This window comes from Ceratotherium simum, chromosome 17 (genome assembly GCF_057802395.1).
Source record: "Ceratotherium simum simum isolate JZ-2026a chromosome 17, ASM5780239v1, whole genome shotgun sequence".
Lineage (NCBI taxonomy): Eukaryota > Metazoa > Chordata > Mammalia > Perissodactyla > Rhinocerotidae > Ceratotherium > Ceratotherium simum.
In genome coordinates this window covers 58,822,350-58,839,198 of record NC_141916.1, presented here as the reverse complement: position 1 = coordinate 58,839,198, position 16,849 = coordinate 58,822,350, and the positions used below count along the sequence as shown (strand labels likewise).

The window sequence follows — 16,849 nt, the reverse complement described above, 5'->3', positions numbered from 1 at the left end:
CTAGGACTTTTAACCTCAAACATTTCTGCAAACCTTAACATGATAGCTGTTGTACTAACAAGGTTTGTTGATTGAAATATTATAGAGACAAAAACTAGCATGCATGTAATAATGTTTTAAAACAAATCTATATTATATTCATCACAATAGCATCTACACTTTAAAAAAATAGGAGCACATACAGGTCTGAAATACATCATTTATTTGGCCTACAGACAATGCTTGGTATGCCATATGGATTGCAGATCTAAACATTCCATAGCCAACCTAGGCATGTTCTGCCAAGAGACTGAGAACCAAAATTCGGGCCCCAAACTTTGGTGTATAACAGAATCACCTGTAAAGCTTGCTAAAACTCCATATGCCCAAGCCCCATGCACTAACCAAGTCTTGATTGTAGTTCAGTATTTTTCCAATAGAGGTCTTCACTATTCTATCAATCAAAGGAACAGTACTATAGTAAACAATACAAAATCTAACAATAAGCAGTCACATAACGTAATTTCCATACAAACAGAAAATACAATGCTTGATTAAATTTTATTTTTTCTTCTTTGGCTTTTATTTGGGGGAATTATTTACCTGTTATCTACAGAATCATGTTCAGAAACAAAACGGAAAACTAATCCAGATGTTACTGGATACAAATGCCATTTTAATGTTACTGTATTTCATCAAATCTCAGATGCCACTGATTGTAGGACACACCATTGTTTTATGTGCTAGAAAAAAAAGGGGGCAAATGCCTCCAAATAAATGATGACACAAAGCTTTATCATTCAGAATTTTTATTTTATACTGATTGCAAGAGTTCTTTTTTACTTATTTAACCATAGAGTTTAATTATATATTATTTTGAAGTGTTTTTATAACTTTCTCCATACTTTTTGTTTCAGTGCTGATTCACAGCATAATATTACTGAATACATACTGAACAACAATTAAAGTTAACATGAGAAATACCAACAATGCTCACATCCTCAACTGAAGTGATAACACAATGAGCAGCTATGACTACATTTGTGAAGGTACAGGCAAATAAATCTAGCAGGACTGCTGCCTGGCTGCCAGAGATCATACAATGCCATCAAGGGTAAGAATACTCAATTTCATATTGTTTAAATGCGAAAAACTGTGAGTCTTAGAATTGATGAAATAGCAATTTTTTAAAAGATGGACAATAATCCAATGAACAACAAAACCTAGAGATACCCTGGTGTTGATACACTAGTGATAGAATGTACCACAGTCATTTCAAGTCACCATTCACCTAACATAGATCAGAGCTGTTAGGTTCTCTAATAGACTTCCTGGTTCATTTTTTATTTTTAATGATTTTATTTATTTATTTTTTCCCCCCAAAGCCCCAGTAGATAGTTGTATGTCATAGCTGCACATCCTTCTAGTTGCTGTATGTGGGACGCGGCCTCAGCATGGCCAGAGAAGCGGTGCGTCGGTGCGCGCCCGGGATCCGAACCCAGGCCGCCAGCAGCAGAGCGCATGCACTTAACCGCTAAGCCACGGGGCCGGCCCCCTGGTTCATTCTTGACTCTTCCTCCCCCATTTATTCTCAACACAACCAGAGTAAATTTTAAAAGCTAACCAGATTTTATCACTCCTTTGATTAAACAATAGAATGGTCTTCTCTTGTATTTTAAATAAAATTGTTGCATTATCTGCAAGGATCATGAAGGCAAGTGCTTTGTCTCGTAGAGGGCATGGATTTTGTTTTGTTCCCTGCTATTTCCCTAATACTTTGCACACATTAGTGCTCAATAAACATCTGATGAATGGAATGAAAGAATCTGGCCCTGGCTACCTGTTCAACCTTTCATCTCATGCCAGTCTTCCCCTTATACAATATGCTTTTGCCATCTAGCCTCCTTGCTGTTCCCTCAAAAATTCCTTCCCATCAGGCCTTTGAAACTGTTAACCCTTCTTCATGAAATGATTTTACCCAAATGCTCAGCAAGACTGTCTCCTTGCCTTTCTTCAGATCTCCCTTAAAGGGTACCTCCTCAAAGATGCTTAATCTGTTCACAGAAATCCCCTCCCCCAACATAATTAGACTCCATTCAATTCATTAATTTCATCTCATAATTATCAGTTTACTATCTCTCATCAGATTTTTAAGTTCTAGAAGGGCACAGACCATGTGTTCTGACATGAAAAATGTATACCTAGTGCCTATCCCAGGATCAAATACATATTAGGTGCTCAGTAGATACTTGTTGAGTAAGTGAGAAAGGAAAGGTGGTACCAAGGGCTTCTAGCATCTTATTGTTTTGGAAACAATCTTTATGTATTAGTCTAGCCACATGTTACAAAGCTTTACCCCAAATTATCATTTTAACTTTTGTTAATTGTATTTTCCAACATACACAAATTAATTCTTTAAGGTTCTTGCTATGACAATGAAAGATTCTTTCCTATCTCAAGATTATATTAAAAGCTTTTTACTTACATTTTCTTCTAGTGTTTTTATTTCTTTTTAAGTAGCTCTTTACTTCAACTGGAATTTTTTTGAGTGTGTGTGAGGAAGATCAGCCCTGAACTAACATCTGCCAATCCTCCTCTTTTTTTGTTGAGGAAGACTGGCCCTGGGCTAACATCCATGCCCATCTTCCTCTACTTTATATGGGACGCTGCCACAGCATGGCTTGACAAGCGGTGCATCGGTGCGGGCCCGGGATCCAAACCAGTGAACCTTGAGCCACCGCAGCAGAGCGTGCACACTTGCACCACCAGGCCGGCCCCTGGAATTTAATTTGATGTAACTATGTAACTGTTTTCCAAATAGATGGCTATTATTCCAAAACATTCATCATATACTTAAAACTATATTATTTCTAGGTTCTATTCTGTTTCATTGATCTAGCTATATATTGCTGTGCCAAAACCCTACATTTTAATATCACTGGGTTTAAAACATATATATCACGAACTGTTTAAGCAAGTGTTCCTGCATTGTTGTTCTTGCAAATAAACTCCAACATTATTTGGGCACATTTCAAGAATACGCCCACTTGGATTACATTAAATTTATAGATTTGGGGAAAGTAACATCTTTATATTAAATGTTCCCATCTACACGGTAATGAAAAATCAGCCCTAACCTTTCTACCACCATTACTGATATTATTTATTCCATTTCCCACCTAATTGCACTGCCTAACACTTCCAGAATAATGCTAAACACTGATGAACACAACGATCTTTGACCTCTTCATAACTTCAATGGGTGTGTCCAGTATGTCACGGTAAGCATGATGCTATTAGTTTGAAATATGTTTACAATATACATTGTTATCATTTATTTAAATCGTGCTATAAAAGTATCATTCAATTCTTATTTTTAGTTCACTTGGTTTAGTTTTCAATCAAAATGTCTAACATTTTATCTAATGTCTTTGAGACACCTATCAAATACTACAAGGTTCTCTTTTTCTTTTAACTGTTATAAATTATAATTGTGTATGATATATTGAGGCATTCTGGCATTCATAGAATAAACTCCTTTTGGTCAGAGTATTACCCTTTTATCATAATGCTAATTCTATCTGCTAATATTTTATTTACAATTTCTGTATCTAAACTCATAAGCAAAACTGGTTTGGGGGTTCAGTTTGTTTTCTAATCTTCATCAGGTTTTAGTATCTAGTGGTCATACTGGAAAAAAAGAACTGGAAAGGCTATCCTTCTTTCTGTAAGCTCCAGGTTTAAATTTCTTTGCCTATGTTTCAACTTATTCAACTAACACTCCTTGAGTAGCCACTGTATATATGTTAGACACTGACAATATAAAGATAAAAAAACATAAATCTTTGATGCAAAAAATTAAGTGAATGATGAATAAAACATACTTGTCAGTGTACTATAATATGACTGGTTCACCTACACATACGTATAGAACTGCACAAGGAATTCTTCACAGAAGAACTGAAATTTGAGCTAAGTCTTGCAGATAAGGAGGAGAAACAGAAAGGAGAACAAGCATTCTAAACAGATGTTACTGAACCAATCATTCCCACTTGCTCTTAAATAATTTTAATTCGTATGACTGTATTTTCTATAAGATGATGCTATGTTACTAATAGCAACTGGAATCGTATGTTGGTATATTGACAAGACCTGTATTTCTTTCCTCTTTATGTACGTAAGTGGGACTTGATATTTGTAGAGCTTGTTATTTGAAAATCACTCTTAAATTCATGTTTTTTTCCACCATTTTTTCAAACTCACCATATTTCTGACTGTTCTCTGCCAGAATAACACTGTGGCTTTTCACAGTCCTAAACTATTCACCATTTATTAACTCCAACACTCAAAAATAAATGGGTATAGGTTGAAATATTCAGAACAGAAGCAGTAAAAACGTAACAATCAAAGGTCATCATGATGCTGGTACAGTTTTCATGTCACATGCTGTTTGAGATTATCACAGATTCTCTTACAATGTTCTATGGCTAGGCTCTGGGTTATCTCATTAAAATATAAAGTCTTCAAAGTAAACTGAAAGAAATCCAAGATGTGCCTATAACATAGTCGATAGAAAATTTTCTAAAATAGTATGGTCTGGTAATTTGAAGGGCATAACGTCCATAGCTGCACATTAACCATAACAATACAGTATAAGCTGTTGGGAGGATAAACTGGTCCAATCACTCTCGAAGATAAGATTATTCCAAGTTTCTAAAATGTACACACTCTTTGATTGAGCAAATTCATTTCTAGGAATGTATCCTAAAGAAAAAAATTAATGTACAGGAATATATGATTAAGGATATTCAGTACAGGACAGTTTTAAAATACTGAAAAATTAATAGTAGTCTAAATTTTCAACAGTAAGAGATAGTCAAATAAATGCAATGGAACACTATAAATTCATCAGAAACTACAAAACTCTACACATACTGACAAGGAAATTTATCTTTGTCCACTGGTCAAGATAAACTATTTAAAAAAGTAGGTAATATTACATTATGCATAGTTCCACTATCTAACACAGTAGCCTCTAGCTGCATGTAGATATTTAAAACTAATTTGATTGATTAAATTTACTTTTGGGGCCAGCCTGGTGGCATAGTGGTTAAGTTCACCCGCTCTGCTTCGGCGGCCTGGGGTTCCCAGGTTTGGATCCTGGGCATGGACACACACGCCCCTTATCAAGCCAAGCTGTGGCAGGCATCCCACATATAAAGTAGAGGAAGATGGGCAAGGAGGTTAGCCCAGGGCCAATCTTCCTCAGCAAAAAGAAGAGGATTGGCAACAGATGTTAGCTCAGGGCTACTCTTCCTCACCACCCCCCCCCCACAAAAAATTATTTTTAAATTAGTTATATTTAAATAAAATTCAAAATTCAATTTCTCAGTCACACTAGCCACATTTCAATTGCTCAAAAGTCACATGTGGCTAATGGGTAGTGGCTACAACACTGGACAGATACAAAATTTCCTCATCACAGAAAGTTATATTAGACAACACAGTATTATATCTTTTTAAGGGAAAGAAACATAGAAATAATGAAAGAATGTATACATAATAAAAATGACTGGAAACATATACATAATGAAAATTAACAGTTTTTACTAGGTAATGATGCCTTGGGTTTTAAGTTTTTGCTACTCTATTTTCTAATTTTACTATAATAAACTATAATGGATTTACTGTGTAATAAAATCATGTTTTTACAAAACAGTGAATTTCTCCTTCAAAAATAAAAATGTCCCCACTGTAAATAAATATTTCAGATTTTTTACAAAAGGAGAAATTATAGAACAAACTACGAATTTAGAAGTATTCTTTTAAAGTCACTGTTTTGCTGCTTTGGGAATATTCCATTGGTTTAACCTCCTTCTTCACATTTCATTTAAAAAGGAATTATTCAGACTGGCACTAACACAGTTCTGAAACTTTTTTTCCCCCTCTCCAAATGTGAAAGTTATCTGAAGTCTCTGACCACATATAGAGAATTACGGCTGTTCATTTTTTTTAATTCAACGTAAGATGAAGTCCTCATTTATGCTTTCTTAAAATGAAGCATTACCTAGAAAAGTGAAAAATTATCAATAGTCACAGTGGTCAGCTAAAGTCTGAGTTTCCTCTCTAAAAAATAAGTGACAGTGTGCCTCTATTTCATTCTTTCTCACTGTGCCTCCATGGCAGCAAATGATTTTTATCACATACCTTTTACAGCAAGGCAACAGTTTCCATGGAAACCACAGGGCAAACATCCATTACTGCTGCCAAGAACTTTACAATCACACCTAAACTGAGGTAACTGCTTACTGTCTCTTACTAATATTTTAAAATTGAGCAATAGATAGCTACTCTGATTCTGGTTTTGTTACATGTATCTGTATGAACAAATCATGAGATGAGTAATCAGGAAAATTCTGTGCCTCTCTAGCAAGAAAATGAGTCTACAGAAACCAGGAGCGGGGGGCGGGGGGGAAGACCCGGAAAGTTATCAAGCTAGTATACACACCAGTCAATGTCATCTTATACTAGAGAGCAAATCAGAATAGAAATCAGTAAAGCACGTAAATATCAAAGAAGAAATTCCCTTCCACTAGCTCAGTAGAGCATATAAATTTATCTAGGCCAAGATGCTGATTAATGAAGGAAAAACAAGACAACAATAAGTCATAACAACTGAGAAAAGTGGTCACTCACCTCTCTCAACATATTGTTCTCTTTTTCCTTCTGCTCCAAAAGGCTTTCTAGGTGGTGGACGTGCATCTCTGCCTCTGCCAGTCGTCTTGTTCTCTCATGGTCTTCCTCGGTAGCCTTAGCAGAAAGTCCTTTGCTCTGCAACATCTCCAGAAGTTTCTTGATGGATTCATCCCGAGCATTTAGGGTTTGCTTCTGAGTCTCAATACGCAGCTCCATTTCCTCCAGAGTCTTTCGAAGAAGGAACAGCTCTTTGGCCTGGCGCTCATGCTCAGCCTGTAGCCTCTGAAAGTTCTCCTCCGTCAGCTCTGCAACACAAGGTTCACCAGTCCTACTGCTACTATCTTGCTGAAATAGCTGGTTCAGGTCCCTCTGGATCCGCAATTCATCCTGGAGAGCCTGGATTGTCATTTGCATGTGCTAGAACCAAGACAAAAAGGAAACTCCAAATCAGCTTTCCTCCTCCAGTAACAAAAACGGAGCAGATTGAGGGGAGTCAGGCTACCAGGGTTCTCAGAACCCTGCACTTAGCAAATCAGGATTCACGTCATTCTATTTTACATTGTCTTAAAAAACGATTGAGATAATCTGTAAAATGTCAATAATTTAACTTGTGTTTATTCCCAACAGGAAACAAGTATGGCAGCTCCTCACTTTGCATAAACCATGACAAACTAAAGACACTGTTCAAAATTAATAGACAGTATTACATAGAACTGAAGAGGAGGGGAGGGGAAAGGCAGGGGAAATCTACAGGAATATAAACACATCTTACAAAAAATCTCACCAAATAATACAAAGTATATAAAAACATACATGACTTTTAAGTATTTTACAATTAAATTTACACATTAAATAATAAATACTATCATTTAATGAGTAGTCTACTAGCCAGATTGTGCCAAGCACTTTTTATGTATTAATTCATTTAATCCTCACTATGACACATACTATTATTTCAATTTTATTGATGATGACACTAGGCTTACAGAGATTTAAGGAACTTGCCCAAGATCACACAGTAAGTGACAGAGCTGGCATTCAAATCAAAGCAATTCTCCCACCCCACTGAAACTAGTACTACCCAAAGGTAATAACATAACTTGAAGCTTTAAAAAACAAAACAAAACTGAGACTATGTGAGCTTTTTATACAGGGGAAGATAACAATATAGGCAAGTAATTAAATGAAGATGTTAATGCAGATAAACTACTAAAATGTTTGAGAGGATATATCTTTAGCCTATACCCCTAATGAAGGTATATGAACCTTTAATCTGAACAGATACATTCCAGCACCTTACACAAAGACTCTAAAAGGATGTTACATCAAGAATCATATTTTTAGAAATGAAGAAGAAATAAAAGATCACTTTTTATACTCAAGGTATTCAAAGCCTGGCAGTATGCCACAGTGGAAAAAACACTAACCCACAATCAGAAGACGAGAGTTTTAGTTCCAACTCTCACACTAACTAGCTACGTAATTTGGGACACATTGCCATCTTTCTGGGTTTCAGATGCCTCATATTTAAAATGAGGATATAAATATCTGCACCATCTTTCCACAGAGTTAATAATATCACGGAAATCTTTGTGGTGTATATTTTAAAAGATACATTGTTTAAAAATTTTGGCAGAATGGAAAATAGCAGTATAGTAAATATCTCAAAAAAATGATTTTGCAAGTGTACAAAGATGTATATATAAAGATACTCATTGTTTATAATAGTGACAAAATTAGAAATAAGCTAAATGCATATTAATAGGAGATGAGTTAAGTAAATGGGAAATGTCCAAAACTTAATGCTATGCATCAATAAAAAATAACAAGGTAGATTTATATTTACTGATGAAAACTATGGTCACAATATATTATTTTAAATGTAAAAAAAGACTATATAATAGCAGGTACAGGATGATCTCAATTCTGATTTTTAAAAGAGTATATACACGCAAAGAAAAGTCTAAAAGGATGTAAACAATTACCAAAGACTATCTCTGGGTATGGGCAGCTTTTATATTTTTCTTCATACATTTTTGTACTATCTAAATCTCCTACAGTAAGCCTATAATCCTTTTGTAATAAAAAAAAAATGACATTTTTACCTAAAAATAAGAGAAATAGACTTCAGAGATGCCTGCTTGGATGAAGAATACTGTGTTCAGTTTGCTCCACTTTCATTAAAAGGAAGGGAACAATAAATATTTACTATAAACAAAAAGTAAAACATTCATAAGAAATAAAGATATTTCTGGAAAGTTACAGAAGAAAAAATTAATGGTTATTTTTATTAAAAAAGAAAGAAAAACTGGAATGGTTGAGAAACAACTTGTGAGAAGACATTATATATTTATTCTATTCCTCCTAAAATTTTTTTAACTGAGGTATAATTGACATTTTAATTTTGTTAGTAACAGCTTTATTGAAATATAATTCATCTGCCATAAAGATCACCTCTTTAAAGTGTACAATTCAATGGTTTCCAGCATATTAAAAGTTATATATCGATCACTACTAATTCCAGAACACTTTCACCACCCCTAAGAGAAATTTCATACCCATTAGCAGTCACTTTCCATCTTCCCTACTCCTAACCTTCCTCTTGAATTTAAGCTAAATAGATGTACTACCCATTCAAAAATTAAATTTAAAAAAATGCCTACCAGGAGCCGACCCGGTGGCGCAAGCAGTTAAGTGCGCGCACTCTGCTGCGGCAGCCCAGGGTCCGCCAGTTCGGATCCTGGGCGCGCACCGACGCACCGCTTGTTAAGCCGTGCTGTGGCAGTGTCCCATATAAAGTAGAGGAAGATGGGCATGGATGTTAGCCCAGGGCCAGTCTTCCTCAGCAAAAAAAAAAGAGGAGGATTGGCATGGGATGTTAGCTCAGGGCTGGTCTTCCTCAAAAAAAAAAAAAAATGCCTACCAATATATTTCAACCTTATAAAGGAATGAAATTCTGACACATGCTACAATATGGACGAACCTTGAGGATATTACACTAAATAAAATAAGCCAGTCACAAAAGACAAATATTACATGATTCCACTTAAATGACATATCTAGAGCAGTCAAATTTATACAAACAGAAAGTAGAACAGTGGTTGCCGGGGCTGGGAAGAGGGGAGGGATGGGGAGTGACTGTTTAACGGGCACAGAGATTCAGTTTTACAGGATGAAAGAGTTCTGGAGATGGAGGGTTGCACAACAATATGAATGTACTTTATGCCACTGAACTGTACACTTGAAAAATGGTTAAGATGGTAAATGTAAGATGTATTTTACAACAATAAAAAAAATTGGGGGAAAAAGACATCTGCCATAGAATTCCACTGTATGAATATTAAATAATTTATTTATAACTATTGATAAACATTTAGGTTGGTTATTTTTCACTATTATAACAGGCACCTTCATATGTACATCTTTGCACCTATATCCAAATTGTTCCTGGGGAAAAATGCTCAAAGGTGGAATTGCTAGATTGGAGGGTATGCAGTTATAATTTTGATACATGTTACAAATTATCTCTAAAAGAGTCTGTACAGATTTAAACTTCCCCCAAACAATATCTGGGAGTGGGCACTTCTCCATACCTTTTTTTTTTTTTTGTGAGGAGATCAGCCCTGTGCTAACATCTGCCAATCCTCCTCTTTTTTTCTTTTGCTGAGGAAGCCTGGCCCTGGGCTAACATCCGTGCCCATCTTCCTCCACTTTATATGGGACGCCGCCACAGCATGGCTTGCCAAGCGGTGCGTCAGTGCGTGCCTGGGATCCGAACCGGCGAACGCCGGGCCGCCGCAGCGGTGCAGCACGTGCACTTAACTGCTTGCGCCACTGGGCCGGTCCCCACTTCTCCATATCTTTGAAAACTTTGGGTACTTTCTTTTTCTGGCATTTCTTTGATTACAAATGAGGCTGAACATCTATTCACATATCTACTGGCACTTTGTATTCCTTCCTTTGTGACTCATCTGTTCTTGTTCTCTGCCCATTTTGTTAGTGTGACATTTAATCTGTTTTCCTAATTCATTTTAGGAGCTTTTTATATCAGAAAAATAACCTTTTGCCTGCTGTGCATGTTACAGAATATTTCCAAGTCTGTCATTTTTCTCTTAACATAGTTTACGGAGACTTTTAAATAGACAATTTTTTTTTTTTTTTGAGGAAGATCAGCCCTGAGCTAACATCCATGCCAATCCTCCTCCTTTTGCTGAGGAAGACTGGCCCTGAGCTAACATCTGTGCCTATCTTCCTCTACTTTATGTGGGACGCCGCGACAGCATGGCTTAACAAGCAGTGCGTCGGTGCACACCCGGGATCCGAACCAGGGCCGCCAGCATGGGAGCACGCGCACTTAACCGCTATACCATGGGGCCAGCCCTAGACAATTTTTTTTAATGTAAAGATATCAACATTTTCTTTTATAGTTTCTGGTTTTGGTATTGTGCTTACAAAGTAGTAAACTTTCAATTCTGGTAGTCTTCAAACTCTTGAAAAGTATTGCTTTTTCTTACCAAGAATATATTTAAAATAAAATTATCAGGGGCCGGCCCCGTGGCTTAGCGGTTAAGTGTGAGCGCTCTGCTACTGGTGGCCCGGGTTCGGATCCCGGGCGCGCACCAACACACCGCTTTGCCTGCCATGCTGAGGCGGCGTCCCACATACAGCAACTAGAAGGATATGCAACTATGACATACAACTATCTGCTGGGGCTTAGGGAAAAAAAGGAGGAGGAATGGCAATAGATGTTAGCTCAGAGCTGGTCTTCCTCAGCAAAAAGAGGAGGATTGGCAAGGATGTTAGCTTAGGGCTGATCTTCCTTGAAAAATAAATAAATAAATAAATTAATTAATTAAATAAATTAAATAATCAGGTATTTTAATTAATGAATATGATTTTTTAAAAGCATTTAACTGGCAGCATCACACTATAAAAAGTCTCAACAGTTGATGGAGTTCAAAATCCTTAATAAAAAAAGTGTCAAAATGCTAATTCTCTGAAGCCTAGAACCAACCCTAGTTTCCTTCCTTACTTTTGGAAGTCAAAAAATCCAGTTAAATCCTGAGCGAATTTATCCCAAAGGGAAAGATCAGAAGTTAAATTCAACAACGAAACTGATTTCTAGGTACAACTTTCCTCCTTTTTTGGACATTCATCACCAATTCATTCAAGTAAGGAGAAACAGACATTGACTACAGCTAATAGTATCACATATACTTCAGCACATACGATTAAATCTAGTACGGCCATTAGTATTTTGGTAAAGAAAGAAAATACAACTACTAATGTGTCCATTTCTTCAGCTCTGCTTGCACCCATTTTACTATGGTATAGAATTAACACAATGCTCTGACTGGTAGCCTAGAAGGCTACACAGCAATTTTCTCCACTGAAATAGGAATCAACGTTCCTACTTGAGGCTACACTCAAGCTAGCTTTACTTTTTAAAAAGTCCTGCCAACTCCCTTGGGAGAAGAAAGAAGAAGCAGTCTAGAAGCCAGGATACTCTTTTTCCAGCATCTTCATACAGAAGAAAAAAAGGGGCATATCTGCACATCTCACAGACATTGACAATGACCAGCCAAGAACAGATATGTACAATTAGTGGGAAGATATCAAATGTAAGATATTAGGAGAATTTCTATTTGGGAATTCTGCTCATGACACTCTCCAAAATGATCTCACACTTCTCATATTCCAAATACCGACACTCACTAGTCTACTTCTTTTCACTCTAATATTAAGTTTGATCTGGAAAGACTGGAAAGTAATGGCTTAAAATTTACTCCAAGGATTATGCTATTATTACACCAAGCTATATCTCAATGGAATGGTAGAATATTGTGAACAACAATAATGAAAACTCTTAAATCTCTGATAGGAACTATGACTTAGAAAAATAATACATCTGCAAAAAGGACAAAACATCACAACAACACTTCATATATTTTAGATAAATATTAGAAGCTCTTCTGAGGGAGAACTTTCAACAAATAAACTATCATTAGTTACTTGGAAGAAGACAATGATTTGATCCAATTTATCTTGATTTCTAAAATGACAGAACTACGTAGTCTAGAACTATTTTTAGTTAGAGAAAAAGAATATTAGAGATATATGAAAATAGTCATCATTACAAACAATATATCACAGAGAACTCAATGCACTATTTGTGAAGATAACCAGTTAGAAAAAATACCAGTATTGCACCCTATTACATTAAAGAACAATTTCTTTCTGAAACATGTAAATAAATACATTGAGTAAACTTTATTAATATAATATGCAAAAGAGCTTATAATAATCTTACTAAAGTCATTTGAGTCAAGCTTCCAGCTTCCTCACGCTATTTGATGTTCTGATCTGTGCTACCACAATACTGTGTCCCTAAGAACAGCACTTACCAGACTGATCTGCAATTTATTTCTTTGTATCTGTCTTCAATAAAATGTAATAGGTCTTGGGACTGTCATCTTTTTACTCTGTGGCACAGCACAGTGCTTGGGATAAGTGTTCAATAAACTTTTGATAAAAGATTGACAAAAACAAATTTTGAGAAATTATTCTGAAAGTAAATGGCTACTGGATAGTAGATGCAAATCAAGTCCCTGGAAAGTCCTGTCCTTTCCCTATAATACAGTAAATTACTCCTATTCTGTAACAATTAGTTCTTTACCAGCTAACACAAATAATTCTATGTTAAATACAAACTGGCCAAAATACAAAACACAATCCTAATAAAAAATGTTAATTATATACTGTAGGTTTATTTGTGCTTGATCCAAAGAGCATTTTCAGATAATTAATAGTCAACAAGAAGCTTTCATACTTTTAGTACTATACAAAGCACACAAAAAGTATAGGATAAAGTTCTTGCCCAAAAATAAAGCTTACAAATCAGTAAAACACGAAAGTTATACACACACTCACTCACCAGCACTATACCCTATTATAAATTTTAAATTAAGAACAATATTCAAGAAAGAGATATGCGACACATATAAAGCACTTATTATACATGCCATATATTCAAATGAAGTTTAGAATCTATAAGATCACTATGAGCTAGAATCATGAATCTTTAATATGAAAAGAAAGTGTTCTAACTTCTATCATTTTAGAAGAAACTTGGCAAAGTAATTTAATGAGTCTGAACCTCAGAGACTAAGACAGAGGAAGAGCCTCTGAGGTAATTTATTTCTTCTGATTATTAGTCTAGTATTCTTTCAGTTGATGACAAAGATTTATTTTCTGTATAGCAAAGCACACTAAACTCTCAAATATTAAACCAAAACCAAGTTCTCAGACTGATCTAAACACCAGCAATAGACAGACTACAATGCAAGAAACAAGCACACCAGAATTCAAATGGATAGATTGAATTGTTTAACCTTCTCACCCTTTACTTTGAGCTTATCGTCTTCTAAAAAAGATGTCGGAGTCAAGAAAACAAACAAGGAATTATACTAGAATTCTAGCAACTAACGCTCCGCTACTGAATCCAGGAAAAATAAGAACATCTATCTTTATGCTAGCACAACCCAGAATGGAAGTTCAAGAATAAAGGAAAATGCTATCAAAATGGGGAAGTCCTGGGGCCCGCCTGGTGGCATAGTGGTTAATTTCATGCGCTCCGCTTTGGTGGCCCGGGGTTCACAGGTTCGGATCCCAGGCGCGGACTTACCACTCACCAAGCCATACTGTGGCAGCATCCTGTATACAAAATAGAGGAAGATGGGCACAGATGTTAGTTCAGAGCTAATCTTTCTCAGCAAAAAGAGGAGGATTGGCAGTGGATGTTAGCTCAGAGCCAGTCTTCCTCACAAAAAAAATATAGGCAAGTCCAAAGGTCATAATACATTCCATACACTATGCGCTCATCAAGATAATCAACAACTTGGGCCGGCCCCGTGGCTTAGCGGTTGGGTGTGTGCACTCCGCTGCCAGTGGCCCAGGTTCAGATCCCGGGTGCGCACTGACTCACCGCTCCTCCGACCATGCTGAGGCCGCGTCCCACATACAGCAACTAGAAGGATGTGCAGCTATGACAGACAACTATCTACTGGGGCTTTGGGGGAAAAATAAATAAATAAAATCTTTAAAAAAAAAAAAAAGATAATCAACAACTCAAGAAACAATAAACTGCTTTTAGTATAAGTTCTAGAAATCTCAAATAGCTTTTAGTTACCAAAGCCCCATACTATTTATAATTTACCTCTTAACCTCTACATAGGCAGTCTCCTCTGCCCTTTCCCTCTCTTTCACTCCCAGCTAAATCCTACTTGTCCTTTCATTCTTAGCACAGGCATCATCTCCTCTAGAAAGCCTATTCTGACTCCTCAAACAGAAAAAGAAAGGAAGGAAGGGAGGGAGGGAGAGAGAGAGGGAGAAAAGGAGAAAGGGAGAGAGAAAGAGAGAGAGACAGAGAGAGAAAAAGAGAGACAGAAAAAAAGAAAGAGAGAGAGACAGGAAGGAATTGGTGGAAGAAGAAAAGTACAGAAAGAAGAAAAGATAGTACTCCAAATCAGAAATTACAATAGTAAAAATATCATACTAACCAATGTCAGAGTTGGAGAGATTCATTCCATTTAAATAACATCAAAATAACTAAAAAAACAAAACAAAAACACTTAAAAGTAAAATTGACCAGCAGAGTGATCCTGTAACAACCATTTCCATAGTGTTTGAAACTTGAGAATGCTCAGCAGTAACAGAGCAACGGCAGAACTACAAGGGTCCATGAAGATACTGCTTATTCCCAGCAGCATCTGAAGTATCAACCTCACTTCTTTCTTGATTCTCTACAACCCAAAAGTTTCCAACACCCGCAACAAAGGTAAATAAGGTTAACAAAATTCCCAAATTTAGTCACAGAAATACTAGTATATGAATCAACAAACAGAAAGAAGAGTAAAGAAAGAAGAGTTAGGTGATACCAATCAGCCATGAAAGTGGTAACAGCTAATCTCAGCAATGCTGTTACTGGGAGTGGATTTTGCTGAATGAACACATATTGGAGGCAAGAAGCTTGGCTATCTGAAGAGAGTCCCTGCCAACACTGAGCTGCAGCACACAACGTAAAGCCGACAGTGGCTAATGTCTGTGTCTAGCAGAGCTTTGTCAACACTGAAGTCACTGTGTACCCAAAGCTTATCAGAAGCTATAGAATTTCTTTCTTCTCTTCCTCCAGAGACAGAAGAAGTGAGGAAGACTATTTGATATTGAGGGAAAGTACAAAGAGATCATGACCTTACAGTCTTATGGAAAAGCATTCATGTACAGTGCTATTGTTTAAGATGCTTTCACATACTCTATCACTGAAAAATTTTAAATTGAGATGAAGCCAAACAAAATTATTTATATAAATAATTCTCTATGGGGGAGAAAATAGCATAAAACATACATAAAGAACATCAGTAAACCAGAATAAACTGACCAAAATTATTCACATCTTTTTTGAAGACTTACATTCTTAGTAATGTGCTTTCCTATAAAAATCAAATCTAGCTATTAAGCAAATCAAGATGAAACAGACTAGACTAGGCAACAGACATTACAATAGTCCACTAATATCTGTATTATTAAGCATTCAGCAATCCTGGTAAATACAAGACCAACATGTAAAATTTAACTTCATTTCTCTACACAGGAACAAATCTTTAAAAAGTATAATTAAAGAGAGAGAAAGAAAAGCTTGACAAGAACAAAAAGGCACCTGGGGATAAAAATAACAACAACACGTCAAAGCTTTTATAGAGAAAATCACAAAACACTAAAGTGTAAATATAAATATTTATTGTATACAATCCCTTAATATATTCCATGGCAACCACCAAATAAGGTGTGTCTAAGACTCTTGCCCATGCTTCTGTACAAATGTTAGGTAGATAAAAGAAATCTTTAAAAATTAATGAAAAATTTTTGAAAAATTAATGAAAAAACAGAAATCAACTTAAGTAGTAAACATAGTACAAAAGATTGCTTCATGTTTTAGTAGCACTGTTGAGAGCAAACAGGAATACCAGACAGAAGCTTCATGAGGTATTTAAAAGGAAAATAATTTGCTTTCTTGACTCTCACCAATTCTATCACATAAACTCCAATAAATACATTTGCTACCATTATTTTCAAACATTTAACTCCTGCATCCACATTTACAGAGATTTTACTTACC

At 36.0% G+C, this 16,849-nt stretch overlaps 1 protein-coding gene across 14 annotated transcripts in view; it reads right to left on the bottom strand.

The window, feature by feature from the left end:
- ERC1 (ELKS/RAB6-interacting/CAST family member 1) overlaps positions 1-16,849 on the bottom strand; it is a 567,884-nt gene that overhangs the window by 461,966 nt on the left and 89,069 nt on the right. For all 14 annotated transcript variants that reach the window (XM_087442948.1, XM_087442946.1, XM_014793927.2 and 11 more), the window contains one exon: positions 6,676-7,092. In XM_087442948.1, coding sequence (XP_087299074.1) covers positions 6,676-7,092 — 417 coding nt within the window. The remainder of the gene's footprint in view (positions 1-6,675; positions 7,093-16,849) is intronic.